General features: G+C 39.8%; 1 protein-coding gene across 4 annotated transcripts in view; it reads left to right on the top strand.

Moving 5' to 3' along the window:
- Positions 1–18,929, top strand: part of ITSN2 (intersectin 2) — a 68,356-nt gene that overhangs the window by 16,662 nt on the left and 32,765 nt on the right. For all 4 annotated transcript variants that reach the window (XM_031595923.2, XM_031595925.2, XM_031595924.2 and 1 more), the window contains exons 3-13: positions 7,516–7,608; positions 9,117–9,180; positions 10,216–10,379; positions 11,702–11,899; positions 12,779–12,875; positions 13,580–13,722; positions 14,685–14,748; positions 16,412–16,549; positions 16,671–16,756; positions 17,725–17,987; positions 18,707–18,856. In XM_031595923.2, coding sequence (XP_031451783.2) covers positions 7,516–7,608; positions 9,117–9,180; positions 10,216–10,379; positions 11,702–11,899; positions 12,779–12,875; positions 13,580–13,722; positions 14,685–14,748; positions 16,412–16,549; positions 16,671–16,756; positions 17,725–17,987; positions 18,707–18,856 — 1,460 coding nt within the window. The remainder of the gene's footprint in view (positions 1–7,515; positions 7,609–9,116; positions 9,181–10,215; positions 10,380–11,701; positions 11,900–12,778; positions 12,876–13,579; positions 13,723–14,684; positions 14,749–16,411; positions 16,550–16,670; positions 16,757–17,724; positions 17,988–18,706; positions 18,857–18,929) is intronic.

Here is an 18,929-nt window from a genome sequence, read left to right as displayed (position 1 = left end):
CAGTTAAGCTCTGAAAGCTGTGGATGCCAACAGGTGACATGGATTCCATGGTTGATTAGATACAGATGCATTTTCACCCCATTAATGAGATACACGTTTGGATCAGGGGCTACACTGGGGGCTGAGAAAATACAGTGAGGAAATGCCACCACAGGTTCACTCCATGCTTTCCTTCCATGCCAGGTGTTGGGCTTGGGAGCTGGCTGCTCAGAGAGGTGAATAGTTGGTCTGAGCTGGCAGTCATTACCGTGGCTTGTTTCTTAAAATATCTCCTAATTTGTTTTATTCCACAGATAGCTCAGGAAATGCCTCTTCGTTCTTCCTTCTGTCTCATTCTTCCTGTCTATTTTTTTTTTTTTCTATTTGATGGTGGTTCTCTTTTCCTCTTAGTCCCAGACTTCCTCTTCAAGTCTGAGAAACTGGAAACGTGAAGATAATAACTACAGAAGTTACTGTAGAGGATATAATATTATTTGAACAAAGTTCTGCTCTGATTTTATGTCAGCTTCTGTTGTAAGAGGATCGCTTCCTTTCCTCAGCCTAATTTCAAGATTCATTTTGCATCCTCTTCCTTGTTTTTTTCTGCCAGCATTTCTCCCAGCACTCAAATCTTTGTTAGCTGCTGCAGATGAAAACTGACCTGAATCTTGTTCATTTTGCTGCATTCCACAGAGCTTTGCTAGACAATGATTAAACAAATTGTCCTTTTGTAACTTTTCAATTAATTAGTAGGGTTTTTCTGAATGCTGGTGGGCAGCAGTATAAAAAGAATCCACTTTGAGTAATGAAGGACTTTAATCTAAGCACCGGCAGGTTTTCTTCCTGAACAGTGCTGATTAAAAGCTTTTACTTTCCTTATTAAACACTTTGATTCTATACAGGTTGACAGCAGTTCACCCAGAAGAGCTGCTGGCTTGCCCTAAACTGAAGGATAAGCATATCTCCCAACTTCTGTGTCATGTTGTGCCAAGGAAGGTTGCAGAGGCTGCCAGCTGCAAGTATGCTTACGCCAGCAACAAACGGAGGCAACCTTTGCCTCCCAGGATGTGGGAGAACGTGGCAAAGGACCTTCCATTTTGTTGTGATCACATCCCTTTGAACATCTCATACCTTCCACTGAGAAGTTTCTGTTGTGGCTTTATGACTGTATTTGTCCCTTTTCTAAAATCCATCAGGAAGTATTCATATTGTACAAATCCATGTCAGTGAATAGAAAAATGAGATTACTTTACATGCACCCGTCAGTAACTCAGTGATTACAGATGATTTCAAGAGCATTGGTTTTCCAGTTAGGCAAAAAGCACTTCATATTTATTGCTGCTATTGAACTGAGATTTGGGGAATGCTGTTCAAGAAATCTTGTTTCATTAAAACTTCAGAAAATACCATTGAATGAGCTGACACAAATGCTAGAGCCAACTAGCACAAAAGGCAGCACACCAGTGTGCACTTAAGAGTACAGTCATGTTTATACTCACGTTCTTGCATTAGTGGAGCTTGGATAGCACTCCAGAAAGATCTTCATTTACACATTTTAAAAAGGAAATTGATGCACTTTGCTCTGTGTTTTTTCTTTTAAAACATTTTGCTGGCTGCATTGCATTGTATTTCAGTGGAGTTTGGCAATAAATGAACTAAAAAGGAGCTTGTAAAAATGGATAGCTGTAATGAGGTAAATGATACTGTGATTGTGTAAGTATAGTCATATCCCATTGTTATAACCTGATAGTTTAAGTGCTTTGGAATCATCAGGTGGCACTGTGAAATTCAGATAACAAGTGGATTGTCACTGTAAGCATCAACTGTAGGCTGCTCAGAGGGGTTGTGGATGCCCCATCCTTAAAGGTGTTCAAGACCAGATTGGATGGGGCCCTGGGCAGCCTGGTCTAGTATTAGATGTGGAGGTTGGTGGCCCTGCATGTAACAGAAGGATTGGAGCTTCATGATCCTTGAGGTCCCTTCCAACCCAGCTGTTCTGTGATGCTATGACTGTGCTATGATGTATTTTACACTAGACGAGGCAATGTGTCTTTAGGTTGTGATAGGGATTATACTCATTCTAAAAGGAGTGTCTTTCAAATTGAGATCACAGCATGGCAAAGAAGATCTCATGTTCATTCTTTATGATAGGTTTTGTACACTGAAGTGGGGCTTCAGTCACGATGATCACGTTGGTGAAAATAGGGCATGGGATGGAATGCTGTTCCTGTTTACAGGAAACATGAGTAAACAGCCCCAGTATTTAATTTTAGTGAACTACTGAAGCTGAGGGTTCCTAATGCACCACAATATGTAGAAATCCTGTACAAAATAGGGGGAGTACAAATGAATACCCCACAGTGCAACATCTGCTGCTTCTTTCTTCACGTTTCTGTGAGCGTGCCCTTGAGTTAAGCAGGTGTTTCTTGGCCAGATCAGTTAACAGCTTTGCTATGTGGAACAATTATTTTTGGACAGCACATCAGAGACTTTCAAAAATCTTACAAAAAAAAAGCCCACAAAACAACTCTTGGCTTCAGAGGGCACAATTCATAGAACTTCAGTGAAAATATGAAATGGAAGGGGAAACCCAGGAGCTTTTTCCTACTGTTGAATGAGCTTCAGCTACAGGTGTTTCCTTTCTAACTGTGTGTGTTAAAGAAACTGCTCAAATTATCCTTAAGCACAGACATGCCCTTTTCTTTTTCTCTGGCAGTTGTTGCAGCGTTGCCTTGTACTCCCAGAGCCTCTGTGATGCTTTTTGGGTGGGACAAGAAGCAGTGGGATTAATGTGTTGGGAAGGGAGGTTGAGCGTGGGTTGTGTTGTGGTCCAAGGATAGGAGAGCTGGGAGTCAAAGATGAGCAGGTAATGCTTGGGTTGGGCAAAAAAATCTACAAAAATAAAGAGAAGTCAACAAAAAATAAGAGAAACAAGTACTGAAAATATTAGAAACGCTGATAGGGAATCTGGGAATTCATAATAATGGTAAAATATTGTGTGTTTGAGACTCTTAGTGTGCTTATCCAACACCAAAGGAAAATGAAAAGTGTGGTTCCACGCTTCGTTTGCCTCAGCTGGGGTCGTTCAGTTTGATCTGTTGTGAATATTTCTGTGGTGAACTTAATTCCAGTCTCCCTCTGTTTGTATTTGTAGGTAGGGTTATCCCAGCACGTCGCACACCAAGCAGTTCTCTTGAGTCCACTTGATGGGAGGCAGCAAGGAATGCTCTGGGTGGTTGAACTGTGGAAAGTCCCTAGTTATGAAGCTGCAGGCAAGCTGCTGTGTGAAATTCCTCCTTTTTAAAACATAAATAAATTTTTATTTAGGGTCATTATGAAGTTTACTGCTAGTATTTTTTTGGATGGTTAAAAAGGTGGTGTATAATCACTTGTTCTCATGACTTACATGTGCAGGGAGTGCTCTTTCAATTTAGTTTTATTATCTCAGTGGAGTTAATTAACTTTGCAGCTCGTAGGAGCATAGTTTTTCTTAGAGAGTACCAAACAAGCAGCACCAACCAGTGAGAAACAGACACAATTCCCAGTAGAATGTGATAATGCCTTGCAGTGTTCTGCAAGTGAAGAAGTTGTCTGTTTTGCTAATAACACTGTTGTGCACAGCTACATTTGCCCATAGGTAATACTAACAGGTGGCAGAAGTTTCACAGCAGCGTTTTGAAGGCTGTTGATTGCTCTTCTAGAACTTCACTTTCTTTCCTCCCCTCTTTTACATTTGCAGCTCGCCCTTTGAAGGAAAGAAGTGTTTGTTTCTGTTTTGTGTTGGCAGCCCATCAAAGCAAGTCCTTTAGAAATGCCATTAGGACTTTGCATCAGGCTGATAACCTTCTGAAGAAAACAGACTGTCCCTAACAAGATCTATGATCCTGTCATAAACGGACTCTAAAGTTCTCTTAGGAAGGTGTCTTTTGTTTAAAATGAGCTTAAAGAAACAGAAAAAGTTGCTTAATGCCCAGCATAGTTGCTTGTTTCCAAAGGCTCATCACTGCTTCACCAAAGGATGTGTGTGTGCCTCATCCCCAAAGCTGTGATGGAAAGGCATCCCCACCCGCCCAAGTCTGACCAGAGGAGCTAGATGCCTGCAGGTTGATTTTTGTGAGTCATGTATGATGTACCATGATTAAGAACTGGGGGAGTGACAAATGAAGAATGATGAAGGCTCTGGGCAAGCTTGGTTGTTCCCTTTGGCTAGATCTGGCTTACCAGCTGCGTGTTTCTCAGCCTGGGGACTGAGAGGTTTGGCCAAAGGACTGTTGGGAGAGTCTAGAGATGTTTAGTTGATATGTCTTGGTGGCACACTTCTCTTTTTATTTTTTTCCTGCAGGAGTGGTCTTCCTGTTGTTGCACACTTCAGCGTGCCTGCAGTGCTACTGATTCAGTGGAGTTGTACATTTCTTTTTCATTTATCTGTCTGTCGTACATCAGAAGACATTCAGTGGGCCAGGAAAATTGACAGTTTGTGTATCAGGCAATGCTGACAGGTCAGATTTAGCTTATGATTGTTTCGGGAGATGACCACAGTATTCCTGAGGATCATATTGTGTTTTGATAGTGATTTTGCAGGGGGGCTGAGTTTCAAATTTTATCATCTATGGTAAGTCTTCATTGTGATGGTCTCGTTTGTACCGTAAGTAAACATGGTAATTACTTTGAAGAACAGTTTCATGAGGTACTTTGTGGACCTGCCAAGGCCTTGTGTTCAACCCTGCTGTTCAAAGGGTTGATTTAAGATAGACTGATGTGGTATTTTTGCTTGGAGGGATCTTATTTTTAATGACACTTTAAGTACAAGTGTTTTTTGTTCTTATTATTCTTATCTCCAAATTGTAACATCAAAAGAGTCACAGACACCTGGTTAAGCTGAAAATGAACCCTCACAACACTTTCACCTTCCCTCTTGTGCTATGCTCTTGATTTTATTCTTAGCTTGTAAAGAATCACAGCCCTGGGAGGACTTTGTTTGGGTATTCTTTGCTCCACCCTGCTTATCTCAGTTCTGTTTGGAATTTACAGCATGTTTTCCTGCAACCTTCTAAATTACCAGGTGCTCTGTTATCTTCTCTTAAACATCTTTAATGTTGGCAAGTCGTGAGAGATACTGCTAAAATTATTGAAAAGAAATGTTTTCTTTGAATAATGAATGGATATTTCTATATGTTTCCTTGTAAGTAGAATATTCAGGTTACCTGGACTTTGGGTTTTAAGATCTATTGCATTACTTATTTCCATGTCTACAAAAGCCCTCAGTGGATGAGAGCATATCTTTATGAAATAAGTTATGAAGGATTTATGGTTTTTCTGACATAGAGAGTATTTGAAATTCTTACCTTGGAAAATGAATTATTGGCAAGTGGGTCTTCTCAGGATCTATATTCTCCATTTCACAGAATCACAGAATGGCCCAGTTTGGGAGGGACTTCAAGGGAGCTCCAACCCTCACCATCACAACCTCCACATTTAATACCAGTCCAGGCTGCCCAGGGCCCCATCCAACCTGGCCTTGAACACTTCCAGGGATGGATGGGGCATCCACAGCCTCTCTGGGCAGCTGTTCCAGCACCTCACCACTCTCATAGGAAAGAACTTCCCCTGACATCCAACCTAAATCTTCCCTCCCTCAACTTAAAACCATTTTCCTTTGTCCAGCTGTTATCTACCCTTTCAAAGAGTTGAAAGGATTCCTTCTTTTGCTGACACATGACTTCATGGCTCACACTTGGACAGGACAGTAGCTTCTTGGGGTGTCACTAGGACTCTGCATTTGTTGCTATAATAACATCATTTGTAGTCAAGGCTTTTCTTGAATGAAATTTATGCTTGGCCGTGGTGATGACTGCTGTAGAAGTGCTTCTGCACGTTTTGTTTGGGAACTCAGGGGAAAAAAAGAAAGAAAACTCACCACCTACTGTACAAATGGCCATTTTGCTGTGGTAGATTGAAAGAGTAATTGCCATCTTCTTGTATACTTCGTGATACGTTTATATGATGCTGGGAACTTCAGTGCATACATAAACAGCAATCTGCAATATAATATAAATTGTATTCCTTAGACAAGCTACAGTGGTGTGGGTGGTGTAATCTTCCAGTGTAACACTGGGGAGTGTTATGGCTGCCTGCATCATTGAATCCAATGGTGAGACCATGGACGTGTGGGCCAGCATGGCAGTATGGAGAGCCAGAAGGAGGACTGTGAGCTGGCAGTGCTGGGTTCCTCGTCCCATCTTCATTCTCCTTTCTCCAAACGAGGTCTCCAGGAGGTCTCCCCTGCATGAAACAGCTGTTTCAGGATAGACCTTTGCTAACTGCTGCTGGAGGGGGAGATGGAACTCCAAACTCAGGTGCTTCAAGGTTATATCCAGATGTCCTCCCACCATTTTGTCATTCATATCGCCATTGAGTTCCTCTTCTTTGTTTGCTTTCTAACTATTTGTCTTTCCATGTGAAACAGCAGTGTAAAGAATTCAATGTGTAAACATGGGAGGAGAATGATAGCCCTTAGAGAACCTTGTAAATATCTTATTAAAAGAATAATTTGTTTCCTTGGCTGCTTTTTGGCGAGTGATACCATTCCTTGGAGGATGGTGTAACAGTTCTTTGGAAGTGATAATGCTGATTAGAATTTGTTGGAGATGTTTTTAATAAGTTTTTAACGTTGCTACTGGGGATTGCATTGAAAATTTTGGCTCATTCTTACATTGAAAGATGAGATTTTGTCAAAAGTTTCCCAATTAAAACTTCTCTTGCATAAATCCCAAACCAGCTGTTACTGGGAAACTACTTGTCTTGCTCAGACACACAGCCAGACCTTTGTAAAGCAGATTTGAGTGATTCTGAAGTCACTCTTGGTTCCATTTAGTATACCAGAACATCTCTGTGTTTGATAATTGCACGATAATTCCTTGCAATTTCTCCTTATTACTTGGAAGCTATAATATTTTTAAACATTTTCCTTTTAAGTACTGAAAAAAGCCCAATTGAAATCACATGCTATTTTAAGAAATAAATCCAAAATGTTACTCCTTTACCATACAAAACCAGACTGTTTTTATTAACAGTCCCAATGTTGATTTTAGAGCATCAGCAAGACGAAGCACGAGTCTTTGGGGCAGCTTTAGGATGTGAGCCTCCTCTGCGAGACCCTTTAGTTGACACTGAATCCTGTTTGTTCACCGGTGGAGCAGGGGAGTGTTAGTTCACACAGAGTACTGTGGTTGGCATGCTTCCTGCCCAAGCTGCAAGCTGACAGCAGCCACAGGCAACTACTTTGCAGCGGCTTGGAAAGCCAAAACAGCTTGTTTGAAAGCAGAGCAAAAAGCAGCAGGGCTGAGGAGTTACAGCTGCCACTTTTACATCTGGGAAGCGGGTTTGCATTTCATAATGCCCTTGCCAAACTGGTAGGAGCTGGGCGTACCTAAATCTGGCTTTGTCCTTCAAGAAGCCAAGCTTTGCTTGTACAAGTGACGTGTTTGATTTGTCAGAATCTTCAATCTCTCAGTTTTTGTTGTGTTGTTGTTTTAGGAGGGCCAAACATATGGGCCATCACAGCGGAAGAGCGGGCCAAGCACGACAAGCAGTTTGATAGCCTTAAGCCCACGGGAGGCTACATTACAGGTTAGTCTGGGATTCTGCATTACACATTAACTTCTGGGTACACATAAGTAGTGTTGTGAAACTGTTTGAAAACTACATCCTATTTCAGGCCCTTGTGGTGTGACTAATAAGCATACTTTGGGCAAACAGCCATAGGTTATTACTAAACTTGTACGAGCTTTGGACCGAAGTCTGGCACAGAAACACACAGTTTTTAACCCCATCACTTCTGCAGCCAGCAGTCAAGTGTTGTCACTCTGTCTAGTTTCAAAAAACAGAGTCAGAGGCTGAATCTGCACTGAGATGGGAAGCTGCCAACAAAACACTTCTAGTAGCTATTGTGGCAAGCGATGCCAGGGACACAAGAAGTGCTCTCTTCTGTTTGAAAAGGGCTGGAGAACACTGTGATGTTAGATATCTTTGTTATGGAGTAGGAGGCAGGGAGAGAGATGCTGACAACTCATCCTTGTTAATGACTGCTTATAGTTTATTAACCCTCACTCCTGCCTGCCTAACTATCTGCTGAGTCTGTACCCTATCTGCTAACTCTGGTGCCCCTGTTTTTCCTCTTTTTGGTCTGAAAAGGACAGAGAAAAGAGTAGGAAGTTGTCTGTGGGGAGTATGTACTTCTGTTAGCTAAGAGATAACCATCTCCTGCGTTGACCAAATACTGATGTCTCAATGCTATTTTAGCACCAGCTGGAAAGTGTGCCTTCCCAGGGACTACCTTGAGGCCATGTCATGGCCACCACATGCATGTCTGCAGGCCTTGTTATTTATTTGTAGAGTGCTTGAAATTAAAGACTGTATGTGAATAGAAGGGGAAGAAGATGCTGAAAAAATAACCTGGAGCCTTAGATTTAAGCTTTTATAATTTGCTCATAGATAAGCATAAACACCACTGTCTGTGCTTTATTATATCTTTGTTTAACAGCACAGTCAGTATCAGTTGATGTGGAATTTGGTATGAATGTGCTTAGTGGTTCTTGTTCCCTTCCTGAAATATTGAATTATTGGATGCTTCTGTGGTGGAATAGAATATTGCTTAGAACATGAGATTTTTCTTCTTTTTTTTTTTTCTTTTCCTTTTTCTAGAGAGACAGTAATGGCTCAGGTTAGGTTGGATAAAGGAGAAGGAAAGAAACGGTGTGCTCATCCTTTCCTCTAGAAGTAATTAGGTCAGGATTAAATTTTTGCTCATTTATACTTGTATGACATCTCCTGAAATCGTGCAGTTGTTAAACTGTTGGCAGCTGTTTGGTTCTTTTTTCCTCCCACATTTTAAAGCTTCTTATTGCTATTTGAAGCTGTGCTTTTGAGAGCGGATTCAAGATTACAGGAAGACATCTGATAACAGCTGTCACAAAGGAAGAAGCTAAGTGACACACAACCAAAAAGATTAGAAAGTGTGGGGATTCCTTTTGAGGATCTGCTCCCACAAGAGAGTGCTGAGGTTGTCTAAGATTTCTGATGCTTGTCAATATCCATGTCTCTAGAGTAAAAGCCTCTTTCTTTCGTATTTCTCATAGGTGATCAAGCACGTACCTTTTTTTTGCAATCAGGTCTACCATCTTCAGTCCTTGCTGACATATGGTAAGGTGTTCTTGCTTTAATTTTATATTTCTATTTTTTAAAATGGGAAGTGCATAGCATCCAACTACTACAACAGACAACAATCTGAAGCTCCATTGTAGGTCAGTTATAATAGTCTGTAAGATATCAACCCAGAACTCTAACATAGGAACAGGATGAAGTTTTGTTCTTTGCAACACGTATGTGGTAGTTGCAACACTTAAAAGGTAATTTTTCTTCTTTGTAATTCTTCAATCTTCATCTATGGTGCTGCAGTGGGTGTTGTTATCAAGATGTACACATGCTGAAAGTCAGAGTGGACCGTAATAATTAAGAGAAACTCACTGGTGGGCAGTGTGAAAGAAAGCATGAAAGAAAGGATTTTGATATAATGCTAACTTAGTTTCTTCTTCAGACACTTCACAGCACAGATCAGCACTGATTTGTTCTGAGTAGTAAGAGAACAAAGCTGGAAATGAGAACATGTAGCCCATTATTAACCTTGTCATTTTTTACTAATTTTATCCACGCTCCTGTGCCTGTTCATGGACATTTAATTATTAATAAGATTTCAGAATTTGTGAAGTAATACAGTTTTTGAAGTGGCTTTCAATGCCTGTAGCACGTTTCTGTATTGTAATGCTTTTTTTTTTGCAGTAATTCTTTGTGCTGCAACATACTCATTTAAAATAATTGTTCTTGCTCTCAGCATAGAAAGAAGCATTGCTGTAGCAACAAGTAAGCAGGAGATGACTGTTTTCCCAAATATCTTCCTACTCTTAAGTATTTAATACATAGTAACTTGGAAATTGAGGTAAATAGAAGTCTACCAAGTGAATTAAATTGGATATAGTTAGATGTTATACTTTGAAATGATGCAGGCATACAAGAATTTAAATGTTGTCATAAGGAGAAAGTATATAGATGGTTGCAGTGTGTTGTTTGCTTGTATAAAAATAGTATGTAAAATTGATAATAAAGCTTCTCATTTGGTGAAAAACTTTTAAGTCACATTTCTCCTGTGTGGACTCTTTCTTTTTTTGTTTTTCCTTTAAGGGCACTGTCAGACTTGAACAAAGATGGAAAAATGGATCAACAAGAGTTCTCTATAGCCATGAAACTCATCAAGCTGAAATTACAAGGACAGCACTTACCTATGGTTCTCCCTCCTGTCATGAAACAAACTCCAGTACTTTCACCTCTAATGTCAGCTCGCTTTGGTACTTATTAATGTATAGTTAATTAGTGTTCAAAGAGAAAACACACAGTTGATCTGCATTCAAATACAAGTATCGTTAATCTGACCACATCACTGAGGGAATCAGTTAAAACCAAAAAACTACAATGGCTATGCTGATGCAAGAAATCCACAAAGCCTCTTACTTGAGAAAGAGCAAATGGCCTTTTTGATGAGTTCATTCTCTGAAGACATTTAATAATAAAGAAGAAGCATCTATGGAATTTTGAGGTTCAGGAAGGCCCTTCACATCTGCCCTTTGACTTGCAGGCTTTCATACTGAAGGCCTTTTTCTGTCTCCCTCCATTCACTCATGAGATTACCCTCCTTACTTCCTTTTTCTTCCTTTTAAGTTAAACTTAGCAAGGGTCAAAGTTTTGACATCAGTTTTTTAAAATACTTTTTTAGAATGAATCAGATTGTTCACTTGTTCATCGATGGAATATAATTATTTTTAACTTTTCTGCCATGTTTTGGCATTGAGTGTGTGTCAGTGCATGTCTGCATGCTGATTGTAATTTTGTAAAAGAAAATACACACCTGGTTTCAGCTAGGCTACAGAATTCTGCATGTACTTCTTTCAGTGTTTATACAGTTGAGTTAAATGTATGTGTGTGTATTAATTGCACATGTGATTTTTAAATCTCGTGTTTGCATACCAGTGCATGCATTTATATATAGCTGTGGTTGGCAAATGAATACTTGCTATTAACCTTTCATCACCTCATCTACATCCTGTTTTCCTCCACAAGATTTAGTCAGTAATTCAAGTGTCTTAATCAGAAAACTGCCTTAAAGCAATCCTATGTTGGGCATGTGTCCCTAAATATGAACGTTTCACCTTTGTACATTTTTTTGGGACCAAGATTAGGAAAAGACAGCTCAGAAATATCATGAGCTGCTCTTTGTAGAGAATTGTCACAAGTTTCCTGTTCTGTTAGAATTCTGTCTCAGGGGGCAGACACAGAAAGGCTTCTTGAAAAATGAGTTATGTTGATAATTATAGAAAATTACATCTTAATCCTTCTGTGAAATATTTGCCAGGTCAACCTGGAGAATGAATTCCTTGTAAGGAGTAGGGTTTGGTTTTTATTTTGATTATTCATCTTCAGTATATTTCCTTCTGTTAGCTGTGTTGTGTGAATGTTGAGGGGAAAAGTAAATATTCTAGACAAGCATCAATTTAATTTATTGCATCTCTGGATGCAGGCTGCTTTGTGTAGTTTTTACTTAGCATAGTAGATTCCATTTCTTGCTGTGGAGTGTATGCAGTACAAAATCATGAATTGTTTGTTTTTGCTCTAGGAATGGGTAGTATGCCAAATTTGTCCATGCCAACATCCATGTCTACGATCACGCCCTTAGCTCCAATGTCTCTGACCTCAATGACATCCATTCCTCCTTTGGTTATTTCTGCTCCCCTGGTGCCTTCTGTCAGTACCTCATCACTGCCAAATGGAACATCCAGCCTACTGCAGCCTTTGGCCGTACCTTTCTCTTCAAGTAAGTAGAGTGCAGTCCACTGCTTGTTTTGATGTGTGAATCTCATTTTCTCCCTGGCTAATTTCAGAGAGGAACACTTATGCTAACATGCAAGTTAAATAAATAAATAAATAAACGTATAAAGAATCATAATCATAGAATCATAGAATGGCCTGGGTTGAAAAGGACCACAGTTATCATCTGGTTCCAACCCCCTGCTATGTGCAGGTCGCCAACCAGCAGACCAGGCTGCCCAGAGCCACATCCAGCCTGGCCTTGAATGCCTGCAGGGATGGGGCATCCACAACCTCCTTGGGCAACCTGTTCCAGTGCATCACCACACTCTGGGTGAAAAACTTCCTTCTAACATCTAATCTAAACCTGCCCTGTCTCAGTTTAAAACCATTCCCCTTTGTCCTATCACTATCCACCCTCATAAACAGCCCCTTCTGTTTATATGCTCCTCTCAAATACTGGAAGGCCACAATGAGGTCTCCCTGGATCCTTCTCCAAGCTAAATAAGCCTATTTCCCTCAACCTTTCCTCATAGGAGAGGTGCTCCAGCCCTCTGATCATCTTAGTGCCCTCCTCTGGACCCTCTCCAAGAGATTTATGTCCTTCCTGTACTGGGGACCCCAGGCCTGGACGCAGTGCTGCAGATGGAGCCTCACAAGAGCTGAGTAGGGGAGGACAATCACCTCCCTTTTCCTGCTGGCCACCAAGTACACACACATTCTTTCCAAATTTTGCATTCATTACATCTCTCATAATGAAATAACCTTAAAAACAAGGCACTGATTAGCTTTTGTTATTTCTCTCAAACACTTGGGTGTTTATTACAAATCATTACTGCATACCCATACCTGTTTTCTTTACAGCTTTTGGTTTTGTCTGTTTCAGTGCAGCCTCATACTGGTTCCTTAGGTCCCATGGCAGGAGGGTTTGGTGGATCTAACATGCAGAAGGCACAGTCACTAATCGATCTAGGATCTAGCAGGTATGAAAGTTTAGTTTACAATGGCTATATCTTATACATGAATAGTATGCCTCCTAAAAAACACAAAGCACTTATGTTTTTAAGGTATTATTCATTAATAATGGCCTGCCAAATTTGAAAGTAGCTTGTTTGTATACGGGCAAATTAATATTTTCAATAACTGTATCAAAACTTTCTGAAGTAGAAGAGAAAGCTCAAACAAGTAAAAGCAGTGCCAAAAAGAAGGTAGTGCACAGCATTAGCAAATAGAAGTAAAACAAGTGGTTGTAAAAGCAGTGTTTATGGATTGATGTGGTCATTCATTATAGATAGCACCAACAGACATAAAGAACAGCGTTTGTTATAAATATTTATCTGTGAATTTGTTTTATGAATAATAGATGATTATAAATCTGTTTGCTGACTTTAGAGCTTTGTCACAGACAGAAGAAAGGGTTTAGTTTTTATCTGTACAATTGGGTTTCGAAGGAGCAGTTTCCCAAAAGAGTGCAGAGGGTTCTCAGTTCCAGAAGGTGGTTCAGAAATGCTTGTACTTTTTTGCTGCTGGCACAAGACATGTAGGATGAATGCATGTCCAACTTTGGGCTTCTCATCTGGGCACCAAATGATGCTGTATATCTTCTGTACCAATGCCTGTTTGTTAAGCCAAGTAACTAACTTAGATATCTTTCTTTCTTTCTTTCTTATTTGAAATTGTATTACAGTTCAAATTCTTCCTCTAGTGCTTCACTAGCTGGGAATTCACCAAAGATTGCACCTTCAGACTGGGCAGTTCCTCAGGCTTCCAGATTAAAATACAGACAGAAATTTAACAGTCTTGATAAAAGTATGAGTGGTTATTTATCAGGTGAGTATGGCACTTGGTACACATGGGGAAAAAGCAGTGGAGCAGTGCTTTCTGTGGAAATGAGATACATCTACACAATTGTTTTTGTGTCACGTCTCCATTTCCGTGTATATCCATCAGTAACTGCTTAGATATTTGGACTTTGTCTTCTTTCCTCAACTGCTTTCTTTGAAAAGACGTGGCAGTACTGCAGGCATGGATTGTAACTTCTGGGAAGTAATTTAAGGGAGTAATTCCTTGTTGACTTCCAGTGACATTTGTGTTGTGCCACAGCATTATGGTGGTTTTGAAAGACCTCACACGAAGTTAGCACAAGAGCTGAATTTGAAATGAATGAAAGTGCTTGTAAAAGTGGATTATTAACTGTAATCTCATGAGTGGAACTCTGAAAAAGCAGGAGATAGATTTGGAGTCAGAATGTATGCCTGTAGCTGACCAGATTTCTCATTTTGATTGACTACTTGCCAACTCTCTGCCTCAGTTTTTTAGTACACAAAAAAGGACAATTGTCTCTTTCCTGGAAGGGACTCTATGCACTTTTATCTTATTTGGTTGATTTTGGGGCTGAAGGTTTCATTGACTTGCCTGAAAAAGGTGTATGGTTCTCTGTTAACCAAGGAAAACTGGCAGTTTTCCAGCTTACCAGCTCAAACTTTCAGCAGGCAATCAGCTGTGCTCTTGTAACAGCTGTGGGGATTACCATAAATACCCCTTTTTTATGTCAGTTTTTCTGTTTTGACCTTTGAATGAAAAGAGAATTACACAAAAATACTTACGTCTTCATTGTGTTCAGATTGTAATACCTTTTGTTAAGCCTGGAAGTCATGCCAACTGTCAGCGATTAATGAAAATGGATTAGATTAACATTAAAAATAAACATGCCCCAGTTCATGACCCATTTTTGCTACATGTGAATCTTTGTTCAAAGTATTTATTAATCTCTTTTGTGTTTTTGCATGAAGGATTTCAAGCAAGGAATGCCCTTCTGCAATCAAACCTCTCACAGACTCAGCTGGCTACTATTTGGTAAGTTGAGTTGCTGATTGTGCATTCAATACATTTATGGTATTAAAAGACAGTTTTTATTTAATAAGAAATGATGAAAGGACACCATAGATCTAAGTTGTAACCAGAAACTAAGCTGCTTCTTAAACTCATTTAGTGATTGATGCATTTTCAAAAGACACTTCAACTTTAATATATTAAACTTTTCACTTTTTGGACTAGATGGCCCACAGGGGTCTCTTCCAACTCTAAGGATTTTATGATTCTATTCTATTCACACTTTGTTTTTTGAATTTCGTAGAGTAGTACAGATGTTAATTTCAGCTTCCATTTCAGTGGTGGGATACTTAAGCTGAGGCAAAGATTTGTTTGTTTGAAAAGCAGGATTGTAAAGCGAAAGATCATCTCCAAACAGGCTGCCCAGAGAGGTGGTAGATCCCTGGACGTGTTCAAGGCCAGGTTGGATGGGGCCCTGGGCAGCCTGGTGTAGAATTAGGTATGGAGGTTGGTGGCCCTGCATGCAACGAGGGGGGTTGGAGCTTCATGATCCTTGAGGTCCCTTCCAACCCTGGCAATTCTGTGATTCTATGGTGATTCTACGATCTTGTTAGTTTTAAAATATGGAGAGCTTAAAGGAGGAGTAGCCCATCAAGGTACTTGCATATCAAACAGCTTTTAAGACTTATCTTTGCTGTGGTGATGGAAATCGTTACAGTTGTCTGAAGGCTTGAATAATTTGCCTTTAACCTGCTAGATAAGATAGTTTAGATTTTGCTTTCAGTGATAACTTGGATGTTATGTGTGAACTTCACTTTTCAGAGGAATTCAGATTAATTTTGTCTTTCACAGCTCTTTCTGAGGTTCCACTGTTGTCTTTATCTTGGGGGCAGTCATTTGTTTGTATTATCAGCAGCGACCTGAAACGTTATTCCTACTAATTCAACTAATTTGATTGCACACTGTGAGGGTAAAAATGGAGTTTGTAGTTGTGTTCATCCACGTAGGAGTGTGGGGAAATAAAGCAGGTACACAGCTGCTGCTTTCCTCCTGGGTGCCTGGTCTGAATGTATCAGTAGCCAGTGCAGGGATGTCTTTGTGCACATGTAGAAGATTACCAGACCAACTTACAGTTTTGCCCAAAGTAAGGAATTACTGATATTTCTACTGGCATTATGGTCTTAATTACTGTAATATAGCACTAACAATGTAATAATAAATAACAGTATTGTGTGAATAGTGCTGGTCTGTCAGCACAATAAAAATCTCATTTCATCATCTCCTGCCTTTGTTTTTTCCCTGTGGTGTGTGAGTGGGTGGTGGATTTTTTGTTTGCTTCCTTTTTGATTCTTTTTTAAATGGCTCATTTTTGTGTGTGTGTGTCCAACTCTGACTACAAAATAGAGCACAGACATGTATGAAGCATCTCACATAAATCCAGTCTGAGTGTGTCTAAGGACACACTCTGTATCTGAATTGATGGTTCTTTGAGAATAATATCTCCTTCCATCCACTCCTTCCACCCACAGTTTTTATTACTAATTTTAATTATTTTTGCCAGATCATTTCAGAGAAGTTTTCTGTTTTCAACAGTATTTCACAGTTCCAGGTGTGAAAATCTTCAGCTATTGCTTGTGAGTGGTTGTGATGTTTAGTTCTAATTATTGTTATGATTAAAACTATGCAGGTCACTGGCTGATATTGATGGAGATGGACAGCTGAAAGCAGATGAGTTTGTGTTAGCCATGCACTTAACTGATATGGCCAAAGCTGGGCAACCTCTGCCACTAACTCTGCCTCTTGAGCTGGTACCACCTTCCTTCAGGTAAATTGGTGAAGGCAGTGAAACATACTGTGCCTTCAACAGAAATTTTTTATGCAAACAAGGTAACTATTATTTGTCTAACGGGGTTTTGTGTTTTTTTTTTTTTTTTTGTCATCTCCAGGAGTGGAAAATACTCTGAAAATATTAATGGAACTCTGCCATCTTACCAGCCTGTGCAAGAGGAGGAGCCACAGAAAAAACAGCCAGGTAAAACAAAGTTCATGGTCTCATTGCTGATAAATAAGGCTGTCTTTGAAGGACACTGGAACACTTAGAAAGTGGAAGACATAATCAAATCTCTGGGGGGCTTCATTTCAGGAGCTAGATCCCTTTTAACTTGGACAGTAGAGGGTTGTTAAGTGGATGTAGTCAGCCTATTACATCTAATAAAATGGAGAAGGCAGAGATGGGTGCTATTATTAGCTGTAGGAATGGAAAAGTGTGCTGATTAATAATGTATTTTGGAAAATAAATCTTTCATTTACAACCACTGCAGTGCTACTGCAAAATTTTTTGCAGTTGAGTGTTACTGGCAGTACTTTGTTCTGGACATTCTGAAAACAAGAGATCCCAATGTTGTTTAATTATCTAAAAACAAAATGTGATTTGCACACAAAAGTAAATTCTGCTGTTGGCTACCTGATGCAACGGTCTGTTGTGTGTGCAGTGTGGGACACAACGTGCCTCTCTTTTTAGAGTGGTTGCTGGGAACCTAAGTCATTCCTTTCAGTCTCCTTTTATCCTGCTGTAGTTCAGCTTAATCCTGTTATGTTTTCTGCTGTTTTTAACTCCAGGAGATCTTACAGGGAACGCCCTTTAAGGCTCACTCTCTGTGTGTTAACATTTCTTGCTCAGTAGAAAACCTCTGTAACAAAATATTGACTTCTCTCAGCTTGTAGAAGCTGTTCCTTTGTGTTTCCTCTAAAATTAAAACCATTTTCTTGGTCAGTTTTAAATTGCGACGTTTTTGCAATTGGAATAGACTTAGGAAAATTTCAAGGTATTTTTGAGAAGGAAAATAATACTAGAAAAAATGCCAAGTGCTTCCATCGTCCATGACCTGACTACCTGAACTTGCCAAAAAGAGAATACCTATCTTTAGTGGCATTACCGAGGCACTTGTTTGAGAGCAGTGTTTTGCACAGAACAGAAATAACTAATTTTCCTTGTTCTAGTGACGTTTGAGGACAAAAGAAAAGCAAACTATGAGAGAGGAAATGTGGAGCTGGAAAAACGCCGTCAGGTCCTGTTGGAACAGCAGCAGAGAGAGGCAGAACGTAAGGCTCAGAAAGAAAGAGAAGAACAAGAACGAAGAGAGAGGGAACGTCAGGAGCAGGAACGGAAAAAACAGCTTGAATTGGAAAGGCAGCTGGAGAGACAACGAGAGCTGGAAAGACAAAGGGAAGAAGAAAGGAGGAAAGAAATAGAAAGGCGGGAGGTTGTTTTCTTGACATTATTTTTGTAATGCTGTAAGGAATGTGTATGTGCATGTAGTGTTCACTGGGTGGAGCACTCAGGATTTGGGCACTGACTTTGACTCATTCTCGTTGAGCGGCCAGTGGCACACTCACTTGGAGAGAGAATGGCATTTCTGTCTGAAAATATTGTGTCAATTATAAATGAATGAAGTGGTGTTTAAATCAAAGACTTTCAGATTCTTCAAAGGACAGATAGATTGGATAGATTTCTTAGTTTTCATTAAAAAAAAAAATCTGTATTCCAAACAAGACTCTACTGAATTGATAGTTGATAATATTTTGCTGTTTGAACTTCAGGCAGATTTGCTTCTGTCTGGTGTCTCAGTGCGTGCATAAGGCTTTCATGTTTTAGGTAGTTCTGTGAAATACTCAAAAGAGGTTAAGAATAATACCTCAGTGTGCTCATTTATGGTCTGTTTTCTAAGCTAAATAGATTTTGTTCCTCTCTGAATTATGCATCTTTCATCAAATTGCTTTATCAGGGATAGGAGCATGGCATAAAGAATCCTAGCGGATCACTTTCTCCAGTCTTTGACGCTGAAGTTTACAAAATCATTTTGAGAAAAACAATACGTTGTGTTGCTGTTACACTATCTACAAGTTGAGCACGTTATATTAAAACATGATCTCAGGGTTCTGTATCTGCATGGTGATTTAAAGCAATGTAACTTCTCTATAGGCAGCAAAGCAAGAACTGGAGCGCCAGCGGCGTTTGGAATGGGAGAGAATTCGTCGCCAAGAACTTCTTAATCAGCGTAACAGGGAACAAGAAGAAATTATCAAGTTGACCTCTAAGAAGAAGAGCCTTAATCTTGAATTAGAAGCCCTGGTAAGACATACGTTTTACTGCCCAACTTGAAATGAAATGCAGTATTTTGAAATGCGCGAATCTTAGAATGTAG

The sequence above is a fragment of the Phasianus colchicus genome, chromosome 2, assembly GCF_987193195.1.
Source record: "Phasianus colchicus chromosome 2, bPhaCol1.hap1.1, whole genome shotgun sequence".
Classification (NCBI taxonomy): domain Eukaryota; kingdom Metazoa; phylum Chordata; class Aves; order Galliformes; family Phasianidae; genus Phasianus; species Phasianus colchicus.
Note: the sequence above shows the minus strand (reverse complement) of the source record. Positions and strands in the feature narration are given on the sequence as shown.